This window comes from Alosa alosa, chromosome 13 (genome assembly GCF_017589495.1).
Source record: "Alosa alosa isolate M-15738 ecotype Scorff River chromosome 13, AALO_Geno_1.1, whole genome shotgun sequence".
Taxonomy (NCBI): Eukaryota; Metazoa; Chordata; class Actinopteri; order Clupeiformes; family Clupeidae; genus Alosa; species Alosa alosa.
This window is the reverse complement of record NC_063201.1, coordinates 32,671,374-32,684,647: the sequence shown is the minus strand read 5'-3', so window position 1 is coordinate 32,684,647 and position 13,274 is coordinate 32,671,374. Positions and strand designations below refer to the sequence as shown.

The following is a 13,274-nucleotide window of genomic DNA, read 5'->3' as shown; positions in this document are numbered from 1 at the left end:
TTCATGGGGATAAGGGGTTAATCCGTGACAGTCTCAGTATTTAATTGTTTGCCATCACTGAGCATTTCCACTATTTTCATGCTTTATCATCACTAAATTCTCCCTGATCTACATTCCAGACTTCTGGAAACAATGTCCAAAATGGTGCATTATGAAGAATAAAATTTACATTATGGAGCTTCATAGTCAAAAGAAAGAAGAAATATGGAGCTTCATAGTCAAAAGAAAGAACAAATATGTATCTTTATCTGGTATAAATCCCATTAGGATCATCAAGTGCCCACTTGGTCATTTGGGGGTCCAAATATGGGGTTCCAAAAGAGTCACATCTGCCGGAGAGGGTTTTTGGACCCCCATAAAACCCCCACTAGTGGTACCATACCCTTCAAATTCATTTTGGCAAGAGCAAGGTTCCCACATATAACAAATAATCCTGTTTAGAATAAAAATTATCATTAATTGTGGTGCTAAGGCCACCCAAAAAGTGAAAAATCACACTTTGAAATGTGAAATTCCAATGTGTCAATTAGGGCCGTGGCACCCGAAATTCAAATGGACGCCACGGGCAAACCGTTTGAGATATTGACCTGAAACTTCAGATTCCCTCGTTTGGTAACATAAGGCATATTTTCACCGCTTTTCAGCAAAATCTGAGAGGTACCATGTACATGATACCCCGATATTGGCTGTTTTCACATGGAATGACCCTTCTCTCAACCCTGCTCAAGTCGAGAACTACCGCCCTGTCTCACTCCTGGCTTTCCTATCCAAAGGCATTGAACGAGCAGTCTCCAAACAGGTCTCTGACTTCCTTTCACAGAACAACATTCTGGATCCAAATCAGTCTGGGTTTAAAAGCGGCCACTCTACCGAAACGGCTCTGCTGTTTATAACAGAAGCCTTAAAAGAAGCCAGGGCGACCACTCAGTCATCAGTACTCATTCTGCTTGACTTATCGGCTGCCTTTGACACAGTTAATCACCGCATCCTTCTCTCTATACTCTCTAACATGGGAATCTCCGGTTCTGCTCTCTCCTGGTTTGAATCCTACCTCACAGGACGCTCGTTTAACGTATCATGGCTTGGACAGCTATCTGCACCTCACCATCTCACCACAGGGGTCCCCCAGGGCTCAGTGCTGGGCCCCCTTCTCTTTGCTATCTACACCACCTCCTTGGAACAGATTATACGTTTGCATGGCTTCTCATACCACTGCTATGCAGACGACACACAGCTCTATCTGTCCTTTCCACCTGATGACCCCTTGGTTTCAGCACGGATCGCCTCTCAGACATAGCTACATGGATGAAGGCACAGCACCTCCAGCTGAACCAGAGAACTGCTGGTCCTCCCAGCTACCATACACCACGACAACAACATCAACATCAAATTTGACTCCCTGTCTGTTTCACCTACCAGGACTGCAAAAAATCTAGGAGTTGTTCTCGACAACCAACTAACCTTCTCAGATCATGTTGCCTCAGTCGCCCGGTCGTGTCATTTCGCACTCTACAACATACGGAAAATCAGGACTTACTTGACACAAGATGCTACCCAACTCCTGGTTCAGGCAATAGTCATCTCACGACTTGACTACTGCAACGCCCTCCTGACAGGTCTCCCAGCCTGCACAGTGAAACCCCTTCAGATGATCCAGAACGCGGCGGCGCGCCTTGTCTACAACCAACCCAAAAGGGCGCATGTTACCCCGCTGCTCATCCAGCTACACTGGCTACAAATGGCGGCCCGCATCAAATTCAAGGCTCTAACGCTTGACTACAAAGTAGTCTCTGGTTCTGCTCCCACCTACTTTAATGCCCTCTTACAGACATACACTACCTCCAGACCGTTGAGCTCCTCAGACGAACGACGTCTAGCTCTACCACCGGTACGCTCAGGCCAATCCAAACTTTTCTCATCTGTTGTTCCTCATTGGTGGAACACACTGCCAGTTCCTACAAGGGCAGGGACATCCCTCTCCATTTTCAAAAAACTCCTGAAGACCCAGCTCTTTAGAGAACATCTCCTCTTATAGCACTACTTACAACAAGTCTTGCTGATCCTAGCACTTACCACCTGTCTTGAACTGTCACTCAACTGTTTAAAAACTGCACTCACTGATGCACTTATTCTTACTGTACTCTACTGTTTTTAAATTGTCCTAAAATTGTTGAGAGAATTGCTTTAAAACTTAAACTGTTTACCATGTTGTTAGTTGTTGGTTAAAAATGCGTCAGCCAAATGTAATGTAATGTATATTTGTTAAATTGCACCCTTACATTTGCCGAAGTCGTGGGTCATCACCTGCATCTAAAAAATAATAAAGCACACAGTAGCTTTTTGAAGTCATGCAACTTAATATAGAAATATGAGCTCAATTTTATGTTGAATGTCAGTTTAGTTTCAAGTTAGTTTCATTTTCACAAACCTTAAAAGGCCTATGTGTAGAATTTGAGTTGCCTTGAACGCATTGCATTATATTGCAATCACTCAATCAAATGACCATCAGTAGTGGGTAAAATTTCAGTGAGATATTAGATACCTACAGATGAACCTATGCACCCATTTCCAGCAAAAAATAATATATATATATACAGCGGGGAAAATAAGTATTCAACGCGTCAACATTTTTTTCAGTAAGTATACTTCCAATGAGGCTATTTGCATGAAATTTTCGGATATTAGTATTAACTTAGGTAATCCACACATACATAAAAATCCAAACATTAATGTCTAAAAGTAGAGTTATGAGTAAAAAAGTGGAATGGCACAGGGAAAAAGTATTGAACAAGCCTGCTGAAATTTCTTAAATACTTTTTGGAAAAGCCTTTATTCGTAAAGACAGCTTCAAGGCATTTCTTGTATGACGAAACTAATCAGTCACAGTATTCTGGTGTGATTTTGGCCCATTCTTTTAAACAGATAGTCGTTTAATATTGAAGATTCCAGGGGTCCCTTTTGTTAATCCTGATATATAGTTAACTTCCAAAACTGTTCAATTGGATTGAAGTCAGGGCCTTGATTTCCTTAACCTGACTCTCGCCAGATGAATTTCATGCCGCCAAGCTACCCTCATCCATCTGGGATCGATCCATTGGAGTGGTGCTTCAGAAGGCTGGGCCTTATTAAAAAAATCCTTGCATAAGATTGGATAAGCCACTTGTCCGTCATCTATTGACGTGCTACTTCAACCACTCACATCGAAGCCAACCCGTGACGCTGAGAACAGTCTCACAGTCACTTCTACGCTACGTCGCATCTATGAAACTCCCGCCCTGCGTCCTGATTGGCTCTACCCAGAGGTGGGCAGTAACGAAGTACATTTACTTAAGTACTGTACTTAAGTACAGATTTTGAGTATTTGTACTTCACTTGAGTTAATTTTTTTAAAAATACTTTCACTTTCACTTCACTACATCTGAATGACAAAAATCGTACTTTTAACTTCACTACATTTCTGTTAAGGCTCTCGTTACTTTTAACTTTCAGTAAACTAGGTCTAGCCTATATCGAAACTCTGTCCCCCCCTCCCCTCTCTTCTAAAATGTGATGGTTTGTTCGCAGGTGACAGCCTATCACTAATCAGGGTTGCGTCACATCTGTGCGCTAGGCTATAAAACCAAGTTCAACGTCTAACCGTTCTCTATTCCTAAATCGACAGCAAGATGGAGGTAGACGGAGACGGAGATGAAGGCGGATGCCCTGTCGAGTACTCGCACCCATGGCCGTATCTCGACAAAATGTTTAAGTTTACTGAACGGATGAACGATTCCTATCGTTTTAAATGCGTGCTTTGTTTGCCGAAAGTAAACCACATCACTGCATACAAAAATTCGCCGTCCAACCTGCGGAAGCATATTCTGGTATGTAGTCGAACTGTTTTAACGTTTTTAAGTGAACGTTTGCAATAGTCAGATGAGCCTTTGCAGCATGGCTAGTGAAATCACTTGTTAACTACTCCGCGAGGCTTGTCTATGAAGTTTAAACGATTAAGTAAACGTAAAGCTATGCCAACATTAATAGGGTAACTGAAGTCTCTATTTTAGCATGGCTAAAACATTCTTAATATCAGATTTCTAGGTTTTAAGAGTTGTAAGTTTGGTGTTGCGCCAACTTGACGGACAGTCATTTCGTTAGCCATATAGGTTAGACTACCGAGATAACACACGGCAGAGTTATGTTTGTGTTCGCTAATGTCGACATTGTACTTGAATGTGAAACTGCATGAGTCAGGTAGCATGACTGAATAGTGATAGGACGAGGAGGGAAAATCGTAAATTCATCATTTGTTCTTGTATGGTAGCAGCACTTGCTTTAACGGCTAGGCTACCTAAGAAGAGATGCTATACACAAATCCAGCGCGAACTTCACGGGCGCTGCCATCTTGCCTGCCGCCATTACTGCGTGCCTACGGAGTGTGACGATGTGACACTTGCCTGTGCTTTTCAATGAAAGCATCTAGTCAGAGAATGTCTAATAGGAGATCCTGCTCATAAAGGAACATGTCAGGTGAAAGCGAACATTGGGTAGATGATGTCAGGCAGTGGCCAAAACTTACCGATAAAGGTAATTTATTGACAACATAAGAAAAAAATAATAATAAAATGTGTCAGTGTATAATTGAATATAGGTTCTGTCTTAATTGGATTTGATGGGTTGGATACTTTTTAATTAGGCTAACTGAAATTCTACACTCTTTTCCAGAGGAAACATAATTGTCAGCTGGCAAAGTACTGTGAGCTAACCTCGGTGGCCTCCAAGAGGAAAACCGACCCAGGAACGACCTCAAACACCAAGCAACTGAAGCTGCGGGAAACGAGACAAGTGTCTCAAAAAACGGTAGACAACTCGATACTCCGCTTCATTGTGCAAGGTCTCCAAGCCTTCTCCCTCGTAGAACAACAGTCATTCCAGACCCTAGTCCAGGATTTGCAGTCAAACTCTGTTGTAATGTCTCAAGCTACGGTTTGCCGCAGAATTGAGACAGCCATGACTACCATGAAGGCAAAAGTTAAGGAAGAAATGAGCAAGACTGCTTACATTGCCACAACAACTGACTGTTGGACTGCAAGGAGGAGGAGTTTTATTGGTGTGACTGCACACTGGTTAGATTCCTCCAGTTTTGAAAGACATTCTGTGGCTCTTGCGTGTAGATGGATCACACATTTGATGTCTTGGCAAGTGCATTGAATGACATACACACAGAGTATGAAATCCGTCAGAAAATAGTGAGAACCACAACTGACAATGGTTCAAATTTTCTCAAAGCTTTTCGTGAGTTTGGACTGGATGAAAACCACAATGACCTTGCTGAGGAGGCAACCGAGGAAGGAGCCGATGAAGATAGCTCTGATGAAGAGACAGAGGTTGAGTTTGTTGATGTTGATGCCATTATGGCTGAAGATGATTGCCTCCAGTACCAACTGCCAAAGCATCATCGGTGTGCCTGTCACTTACTCAATTTGGTTTCCACAGTGGATGTTGAGAAGGCAAACAGTTCAGAGGCCTACAATAAACTTTCAAGGTCAGCCTTCTCTAAGTCCCAGGCTCTCTGGAACAAGACTTCAAGGTCGACTCCTGCTGCAGAGTCAGTTGAGAAGCACTGCAAGTTACAACTGGTACAGCCAAATAAAACAAGATGGAACTCTTTATATTTGGCTGTTGAGCGCATTGTGAGAATCCTCAAAGATCAAGGAGAAGGACCCATGAGGGCTGTCTGTGCTGAACTCAGTCCCTATGTAAGTAACAAGTGTTTGTCTTCTAAGAGTTTCATTACCTATAGAAATGCTTGCCACATTACCTGTTAAACATTATTTATAAGTAACAGAAAAAGTGTTTAAATTCTTAAAAAAAAAAAAAAGTCTAATTCAATTGTAATCTGAGGGGTTTTTTTTTGTGTGTGTGTTTTAGGTACAGTCCCGCTGATATGGCCTTTTTGAGTGAATACTTGACCACCATGAGCCCAGTTGCTAAGGCGATCAACATATTGCAAGGAGAAAAGGACGTTCAGATGGGATGGCTACTCCCCACAATCACCACCCTCATCACCAAGCTTGAGAAAATGAAACCATCACTGAGGTTCTGCAAGCCACTAGTCGATGCCCTCCTGGGTGGTTTGAGGAAACGTTTTGACCCTATGATGTCTGATCCTGAGCTCATTGCAGCAGCCGTTCTCAATCCGAAGTTTAAAACCTCCTGGACTAGTGATGAGGACATCCTCAAGCTTGGTAAGGAAGATGTTCTAAATGTCCTAATTTTGCCTACTCTTTATTATTGAAACTGTATGTCTCGATGTAATGATGAAATTTATGGTAAATCTTTTTTTTTATTTAGGCCTCGGTTACATCAAGGAGCATCTTCCTGACCATGATGAAGGTCTTTATCCTGCTGACTCTTCGAGCACTTCTGATGAAGAGGATTTTTTCTCTAATATCAGGCACACGCACACACAGGAGACGGTCAAACAGTTGGATGCATACCTAACATGTGCAGCTGAAGGTGTGACCATGTTAACAGCTTATGCTGCTGTATGTAGATCTCTCAAATTAAACACCGCCCTGCCTGCCTCTGCAGCGTGCGAGAGGCTTTTTAGTGCAGCTGGATTAATCTTCAGGCCAAAGCGGGCAGCAATCAGCTCCCGCAACTTTGAGAACCAGCTTCTGCTTAAGTTGAATAAGGACTTTTACAACTTCAACTGATTTGATGTGTCTATACTGTAAACACGACATGATGGAGAGTGAATTTGTGAACCCTTGTAGTCTGCTTTGTTCATTTAAAATGGTTGGCTGTCTACTGTGAACACGAAGTGATGGAGTGAATTTGTACACCCATGTAGTCTTGTTTTGTTTACTTGAAATGGTTGACAGTCTATACTGTAGACACAAAGTGATGGGGAGTGAATTTGTGCACCCATGTAGACTTGATCATTTTACTTAAAATGGTTGGTTGTCTACACAAAGTGATGGAGTGAATTTGTGGACCCATGTAGTCTTGTTTTGTTTACAGTATAGACAGGCAACCATTTTAAGTGATGGGGAATGAATTTGTGCACCCATGTAGTCTAGTTTTGTTTACTTAAAATGGTTGGCTGTCTATACTGTAAACACAAAGTGGAAAGAGAATTTGTGCACCCATGTAGTCTTGTTTTGTTTACTTGAAATGGTTGGCTGTCTATACTGTAAACACAAAGTGGAAAGGGAATTTGTGCACCCATGTAGTCTTGTTTTGTTTACTTGAAATGGTTGGCTGTCCATACACAGTGATGGGGAGCGAATTTGTGGACCCATGTAGTTTTGTTTACAGTATAGACAGGCAACCATTTTAAGTGATGGGAAGTGAATTTGTGCACCCATGTAGACTTGTTTAGTTTACTTAAAATGGTTGGCTGTCTATACTGTAAACAAAGTGGAAAGGGAATTTGTGCACCCATGTAGTCTCTTTTGTTTCCTTGAAATGGTTGGTTAGATTTAAGCATGAAGTTAACCATGAGCCACTGTTGGACCTGTGATGTAAAGTTGCTTGAATGTTGCTTTCATGTCAAGCCAGTTTGATAGAAAATAAACATTTTCTTTCTGTCAGTTGGGTTTCTTCATTCTGTAACATTCTATAATCCCTTATTCTGCAGCTTATACAAGCTAGTCGGGGGGCATGCATTTAAGTGTTAAACCTTACACATGTAATTTCAAATTGTACTTTAATACTAGTATTTTTAAGTATTTTTAAAATCGAGTACTTCAGTACTTTCACTTAAGTACAATTTTGAATATGCAACTTTTACTTGTATCGGAGTAACATTTGACCAGTAGTATCTGTACTTTGACTTAAGTACTGAAATTGAGTACTTCACCCACCTCTGGCTCTACCATACAATCTCGTGCTGAAATCACTCTCAATGGAACCGATCCCAGATGGATGTGAGTGAAGCTAGGCGGAACGAAATTCATCTGGCGAGAGTCAGGTTATGATTTCCTTTCTCTGAAACCAATTGAGAGTTTCCTTTGCTGAATGGTTTGGATCATTGTCCTGCTGGAAGGTCTAGCCATGTCTCATCCTCATCATCCTGGTGGATGTAAAGATTCTCCCAGAACAAAATGACTCCATTTATCATTCCTTCAACTGTATGAAGTCTGCTAGTACCATGAGATGAAAAACAGCCCACACCATGATGCCACCACCTCCAAACCTCACTGTTGGTAGGGTATTTTTAGGGTGATGCACAAGTGCCATTTCCCCTCCAAATATGGTGTGTAGTATGACATCCGAAAAGTAAAATTTTGCTCTCGAATACATTCTCTTAGTATTTCATAGGATTGTCCAAATGTTGTGTAGCAAACTTTCAAGGAGCTTTGACATGTTTTTCTTCAGCAATAGAGTCATGCGGGATGAGCGTGCATAGAGGCCATGGCAGTGGAGTGCATTACCTATGATTTTCTCTGTAACAATTGTACCTGCTGCCTCCAAGTCTTTCTGGAGATTTCTCCGAGTGGTCCTCGGTTCTTGGGCTACTCTTCTGACTATCCTTCTGACTTCCTCGTCAGAAATCTTGCAAGGAGATCCTGTGCATGGCCAGTTGATGATGCAGTGATGTTCCTTCCACTTGCAGATAATGGCTCCAATATTGCTTGCTGGATGATTCTGAAGTTTTGAAGTGCATCTGTAACCAGTTCCATTGATATGTTTTGCAAGAATAAGGTTGCAAAGGCCTTGGGAGAGCTCTTTGCTTTTACCCATCATGAAATGTTTCTTGTGTGACACCTTGGTAACTTTTTATAGCCCACCAGTATGTACTAACCCAGCTTATATCAATTTGCACAGATAGGAGGGATAATTTCTCTAACTACTTATAGATTCCAGATTGTTCCTTACCTTTGTGTACTGCTTATTCTTAGCGTGTTCAATACTTTTTCTATGTGCCATTCTACTTTTTTACTCATAACTCTACTTTTAGATATTAATGTTTGGATTTTTCTATATGTGTGGATTACCTAAGTTAATACTAATGTGAAAATTTCATGCGAATAGCCTCACTGGAAGTATACTTACTGAAAGAAATGTTGATGTATGTCTATATATATAGATATGAAATACGTATTTTGCCCATCATTTTATATCTCATTATTTAAAAGGCATATCTCAAGAATTAAATGAGATCTCGCTGAATTACAATGCCCTCGAGAATAATTGGCACCTCTGCTAAAGTTGACTAAAAAAAGCTTGATTTTGTGTTCAGTAAATCATTTTCTTTTTTTTTATCTGGAGATTTGTTTTGGTTCATTGACCTGATGAATGATCCAATCCAATCATGGCCCACTTTTAGTGTCTTGGCAGAGATTGACAAATTTCCTTTGAAAATGTTAAGGTTTTTCTTGGGGTTCACCTTAAATAAGGTTCCTAAGGCCTTTGGGAATAAAAACTTTTATGTACACTTAACCCACTTAAAGTGTTTCTTGCCATAGAGTACAATTTTAATTTAATCTGAGAATAGACCACACCTCCAGACAAAGTCACTGTACCATTCAGTAACTCCTGCCATTTACATTTGTACTTAAATGACTAGAGCGGCTTTTACCTGGCATGCTCTCTAAATAATCTATTAGCAGCAGGGCTTTGAACCAGAATTTTTTTCCCAATTGGTTCGTTCCGAACTGAAACAGTATTTTACCGTTTCCTGTTTACGGTTCAACCCTAAAATAATGTTCCCAAACTGGTTATTAATGTTCCATGTCAGCTGCAGTAGGCTGATCATTAGGACTTGAAAATTATATTGTCAGTCTACATAATTTTCCTTAAAGGAATTATCCGGTGTAAAATGCACTTTAGATCAATTTACGGATGATTGGGAGTACATACGTTGAGTTGACATCAAAATCATGTCATTCGGATGTGTTTTGAGAGTTCGATTTTACCGTTTTTAGTCAAAACTCGTTAGCCTGGAAGTGACCAGGGCAAGTCAATTTGCCGCTACAAAATGCTATTTTTATACCTCTTCTACAGTTCCAAACAACATTACACTTACGTGGTAGTGAGTAGAGGGTCCCTAAAGCCAAACCGAAGTATCCCGAGGTCTTTGTGGTCGGATAGAGAGTCCAGAATGAATTTCATCAAGCCAGTACCTTTCCGGAAATGTTGCTGCTGGCGTCTTTAGGGGAAAGTCCGTAGGAGTCGATTGCCGAGTGTGGAGTAACACGCTCTGGAAATTCACAATTATCCGTAAATTGATCTAAAGTGCATTTTACTCCGGATAATTCCTTTAAGTCTCTATCCTGTCATCAAATATTAAAAAAGCATTATAGGCTACATCATGTAAGCAGCATAACTGTAACTCGGACATGCCTACATTTTTTTCAGTATTACCGTATTTTCCGGACTATAAGTCGCTCCTGAGTATAACTCGCATCAGTCAAAAAATGTGTCATGAACAGGAAAAAAACATATATAAGTCGCACCGGACTATAAGTCGCATTTAATTAGAAATGTATTTCACAAAATCCAAAACCAAAAACAGAGACTATGTAACTGGACACATCAAGGCCAAAAAGATTAATGTTAATGAAGATGGAGGAGTGAAGGCAGCCAAGAGGAGGGCCAGAAGGTAATTGTAAAGCAATTTAGGCTACAAAAGATTCACTGAAATGTGGTACATCAAAATTTAGCTAAAATGTGGAGAACAAAATGCAATACAATGTGATGTAGAGTCACAAGTCAGCAGCAGATTAAATGCTCACGAGAGAGAGAAAAAGATGCAGTTTTAAAGCAACACCAAAGAACTTTCCCTTTGTCGCACGCATGCTATTTGTTTATCCAGCACCGGCTTTGCAAATAACAATGTCCATAGACAAGGTAGAATATGTCGCACGATTTATGAAAGTACGATGTATTGCGACATCAGATGCAAGTCAAATTTGTAGTTTCTTATGTCTCATTCCATCGAACTACAGATCCGCTACCAGATCTGGCAAACTTACACACTGTAAAAAATTAATTCTAACCAAGTGTTATTGATCTTATATTAAGATTAAAAAATCTATTTGGTATTGTTTTTAGTATGAAAAGACTTGCCTAGCGCCCTCTCAAAAGATCATTTTGACTTCATTTTAACTTATTTTAAGGAGTCTTATCAAGACAAATTTGCTCAATGCACTGGCAGACAAATTTGCTTGTTTTTAGGACAAATTTGCTTGTTTTCAAGATGAGATGTCTTAAAATAAGTCTTTTTTTTTTTTTAATTAAGTCAAATGATTTCACAAGAAAGCGCTAGGTAAGTCTCTTCATACTGAAAACAATACCAACTAGTTTTTGATATATAATCTTGATATAAGATTAATAACACTTGGTTAGATTTTGTTAGATAAACAGTTTTTGCAGTACATAGTGCGGTTATAGCCGATAGAGGGCTGTGAAGCGAATGCAGAAGTGCCGTTCACCCTGTTACAAGTTGATGAACCACTGAAATGATTTTGGAAACATTATTTTAAGGTACAAAAAACTCTTTGGTGTTGCTTTAAAAGGATATGACGGAAGCTGATGCAAGCCAGGCGATAAGAGTAGGCCTAGTGCCCAACTGTAATTGTAAAGCAATTTACAAAAGATTCACTGAGCAAAAATGCTGATGTGGTAGATGACAATTTAGCTAAAAATGTGGAGAATGCAATGCAATCAAGCATTATGGGCGATGTGGAGAGACAAGCTGGCAGCAGATTAAATGCTCATGAGAGAGAAAAAGATGCGGTTTTAAAATGACGTGCAGACTGAAGCTGCAGCAAGCAGGTGATATTTAGAAATTTATTTCACAAAATCCAAGACCAGGAACAGACAGACTATGTAACTAGACACATAGAGGCCAAAAATATTGAGAATTCTACTGGGAATGTTAATGAAGACGAAGTGAAGAGTGGCAAGCTGAGGCAAGCCCGAAGGCTGCCAACGAGGGCCCGACGCTAATTGTAAAGCAATTTACAAAAAAATCACTGCACAAAAATGCTGATGTGGTACATGAAAATGTAGCTAAAAATGTGAAGAATGCAATGCAATCAAGCACAGTGTTTCCCACAGGATTGGATTCGATTTGTGGCGGTAGCTGACTTGGACAATGGGTGTGGGGGGAGGGGTTAAGATTGTCTTGGTAGTGTATAGGTATAATTTAGCGCCCTATACGTTCGTGAGGGAACCCTTGCAATTGTAACAGTTAAAAGGCTGCTGATGTGTGGATGTAATTCATAACGTTTTCTACGTACTTAGTTAAAATAAAGGTTCGTACTTCTCCTTGGGACAAGCACTTTTAAGTCTTGGAAAACACTTTTTCTATTTACATCGGGATTTTCATTCAGTGTCAGAGGCAATAAAATGAGCCCTGCATGAGTAACGAAATTAACAAGCAGCTGTAAGTAAGCATGCTAAACTCAACATCCAAAACAGTATTCTAACATTAGCCTTGAGATACTGCTTGATTGCATAACTTGACTTAGTTTAGTCTCCTCAATGTACTATGTTGTGATAAGACATTAGCAGAGTTAACTTTATTGCAGCAGTTTTGCCCGATGTCTTCTATGCAATGCTTCTATGTGGCAACATATAACAACAATCCTTCAACAATCTTGAATGTTTTGTTAAATGCACATGCAGAGGAGGGGCAGCGGGCTCATTACGAGAGAGAGCGGGGCAAGGAAAGGCTGCATGCGTAAAGTGCAGCTCAATGAAAGGATTTTATCTTATATTTAATTTAAATAGTACAACATAGAACATTAATGTGTGGCGTAGGGTTGTGCCGATCGTGATGGTTGACAGACACCCCCACATGCCAGTCACTAATTCCTGCTGTAACAGGCTAAAACATAAAAAAAAACCTTTCCCTGGAAATTAAATTGAGACTACTTTAAAGGCTGTCAGCCAAACAGTTATCACGTATTAGTCTACCGTCTTGTAAAATAAAAGACTTATTAGTCTACAGTCTTATTCAAATAATTCCTGACTGTGACGTGAATGTGCAGCCTAATTGTCTTTTTGTAGCCTACATTGGACGTATAATATGTAGCCTAATGTTTTAGCAGAAAATAGTCCTACTGAATTATTATTGTTAGGCTACGACTAGGACATTCTAGCGCTCAAATATTTGTGCGAGGCTACAGCAAGCGCCATATGCGTCCTTCTCTTCTGTGTTAAAATAAACCATTTCTTTCGTTAATTATAGGATCAGAAGGTAGCCTATCCGTCTTTCACTGTAAGGCTTGTATTTCATGCATTTAGCAAAAGTCCCAGACAGCAGCGGAGTGGTAATC

General features: G+C 40.3%; 3 protein-coding genes across 3 annotated transcripts in view; 2 read left to right on the top strand and 1 right to left on the bottom strand.

The window, feature by feature from the left end:
• Nucleotides 1-13,274, bottom strand: part of igflr1 (IGF-like family receptor 1) — an 85,836-nt gene that overhangs the window by 30,913 nt on the left and 41,649 nt on the right. The window contains exon 4 of the mRNA XM_048262132.1: nt 2,280-2,310. Coding sequence (XP_048118089.1) covers nt 2,280-2,310 — 31 coding nt within the window. The remainder of the gene's footprint in view (nt 1-2,279; nt 2,311-13,274) is intronic.
• Nucleotides 3,678-5,706, top strand: LOC125306643. The gene is made up of 2 exons (XM_048262131.1): nt 3,678-3,863; nt 4,705-5,706. The coding sequence occupies exons 1-2, from the start codon at nt 3,741-3,743 to the stop codon at nt 5,188-5,190; spliced, it is 609 nt and encodes a 202-aa protein (XP_048118088.1). The 5' UTR covers nt 3,678-3,740; the 3' UTR covers nt 5,191-5,706.
• On the top strand, nt 5,926-7,577 carry LOC125306642. Its single transcript, XM_048262130.1, has 2 exons — nt 5,926-6,227; nt 6,334-7,577. Exons 1-2 carry the CDS (start codon nt 5,927-5,929, stop codon nt 6,696-6,698), a joined length of 666 nt encoding a protein of 221 aa, XP_048118087.1. The 5' UTR covers nt 5,926; the 3' UTR covers nt 6,699-7,577.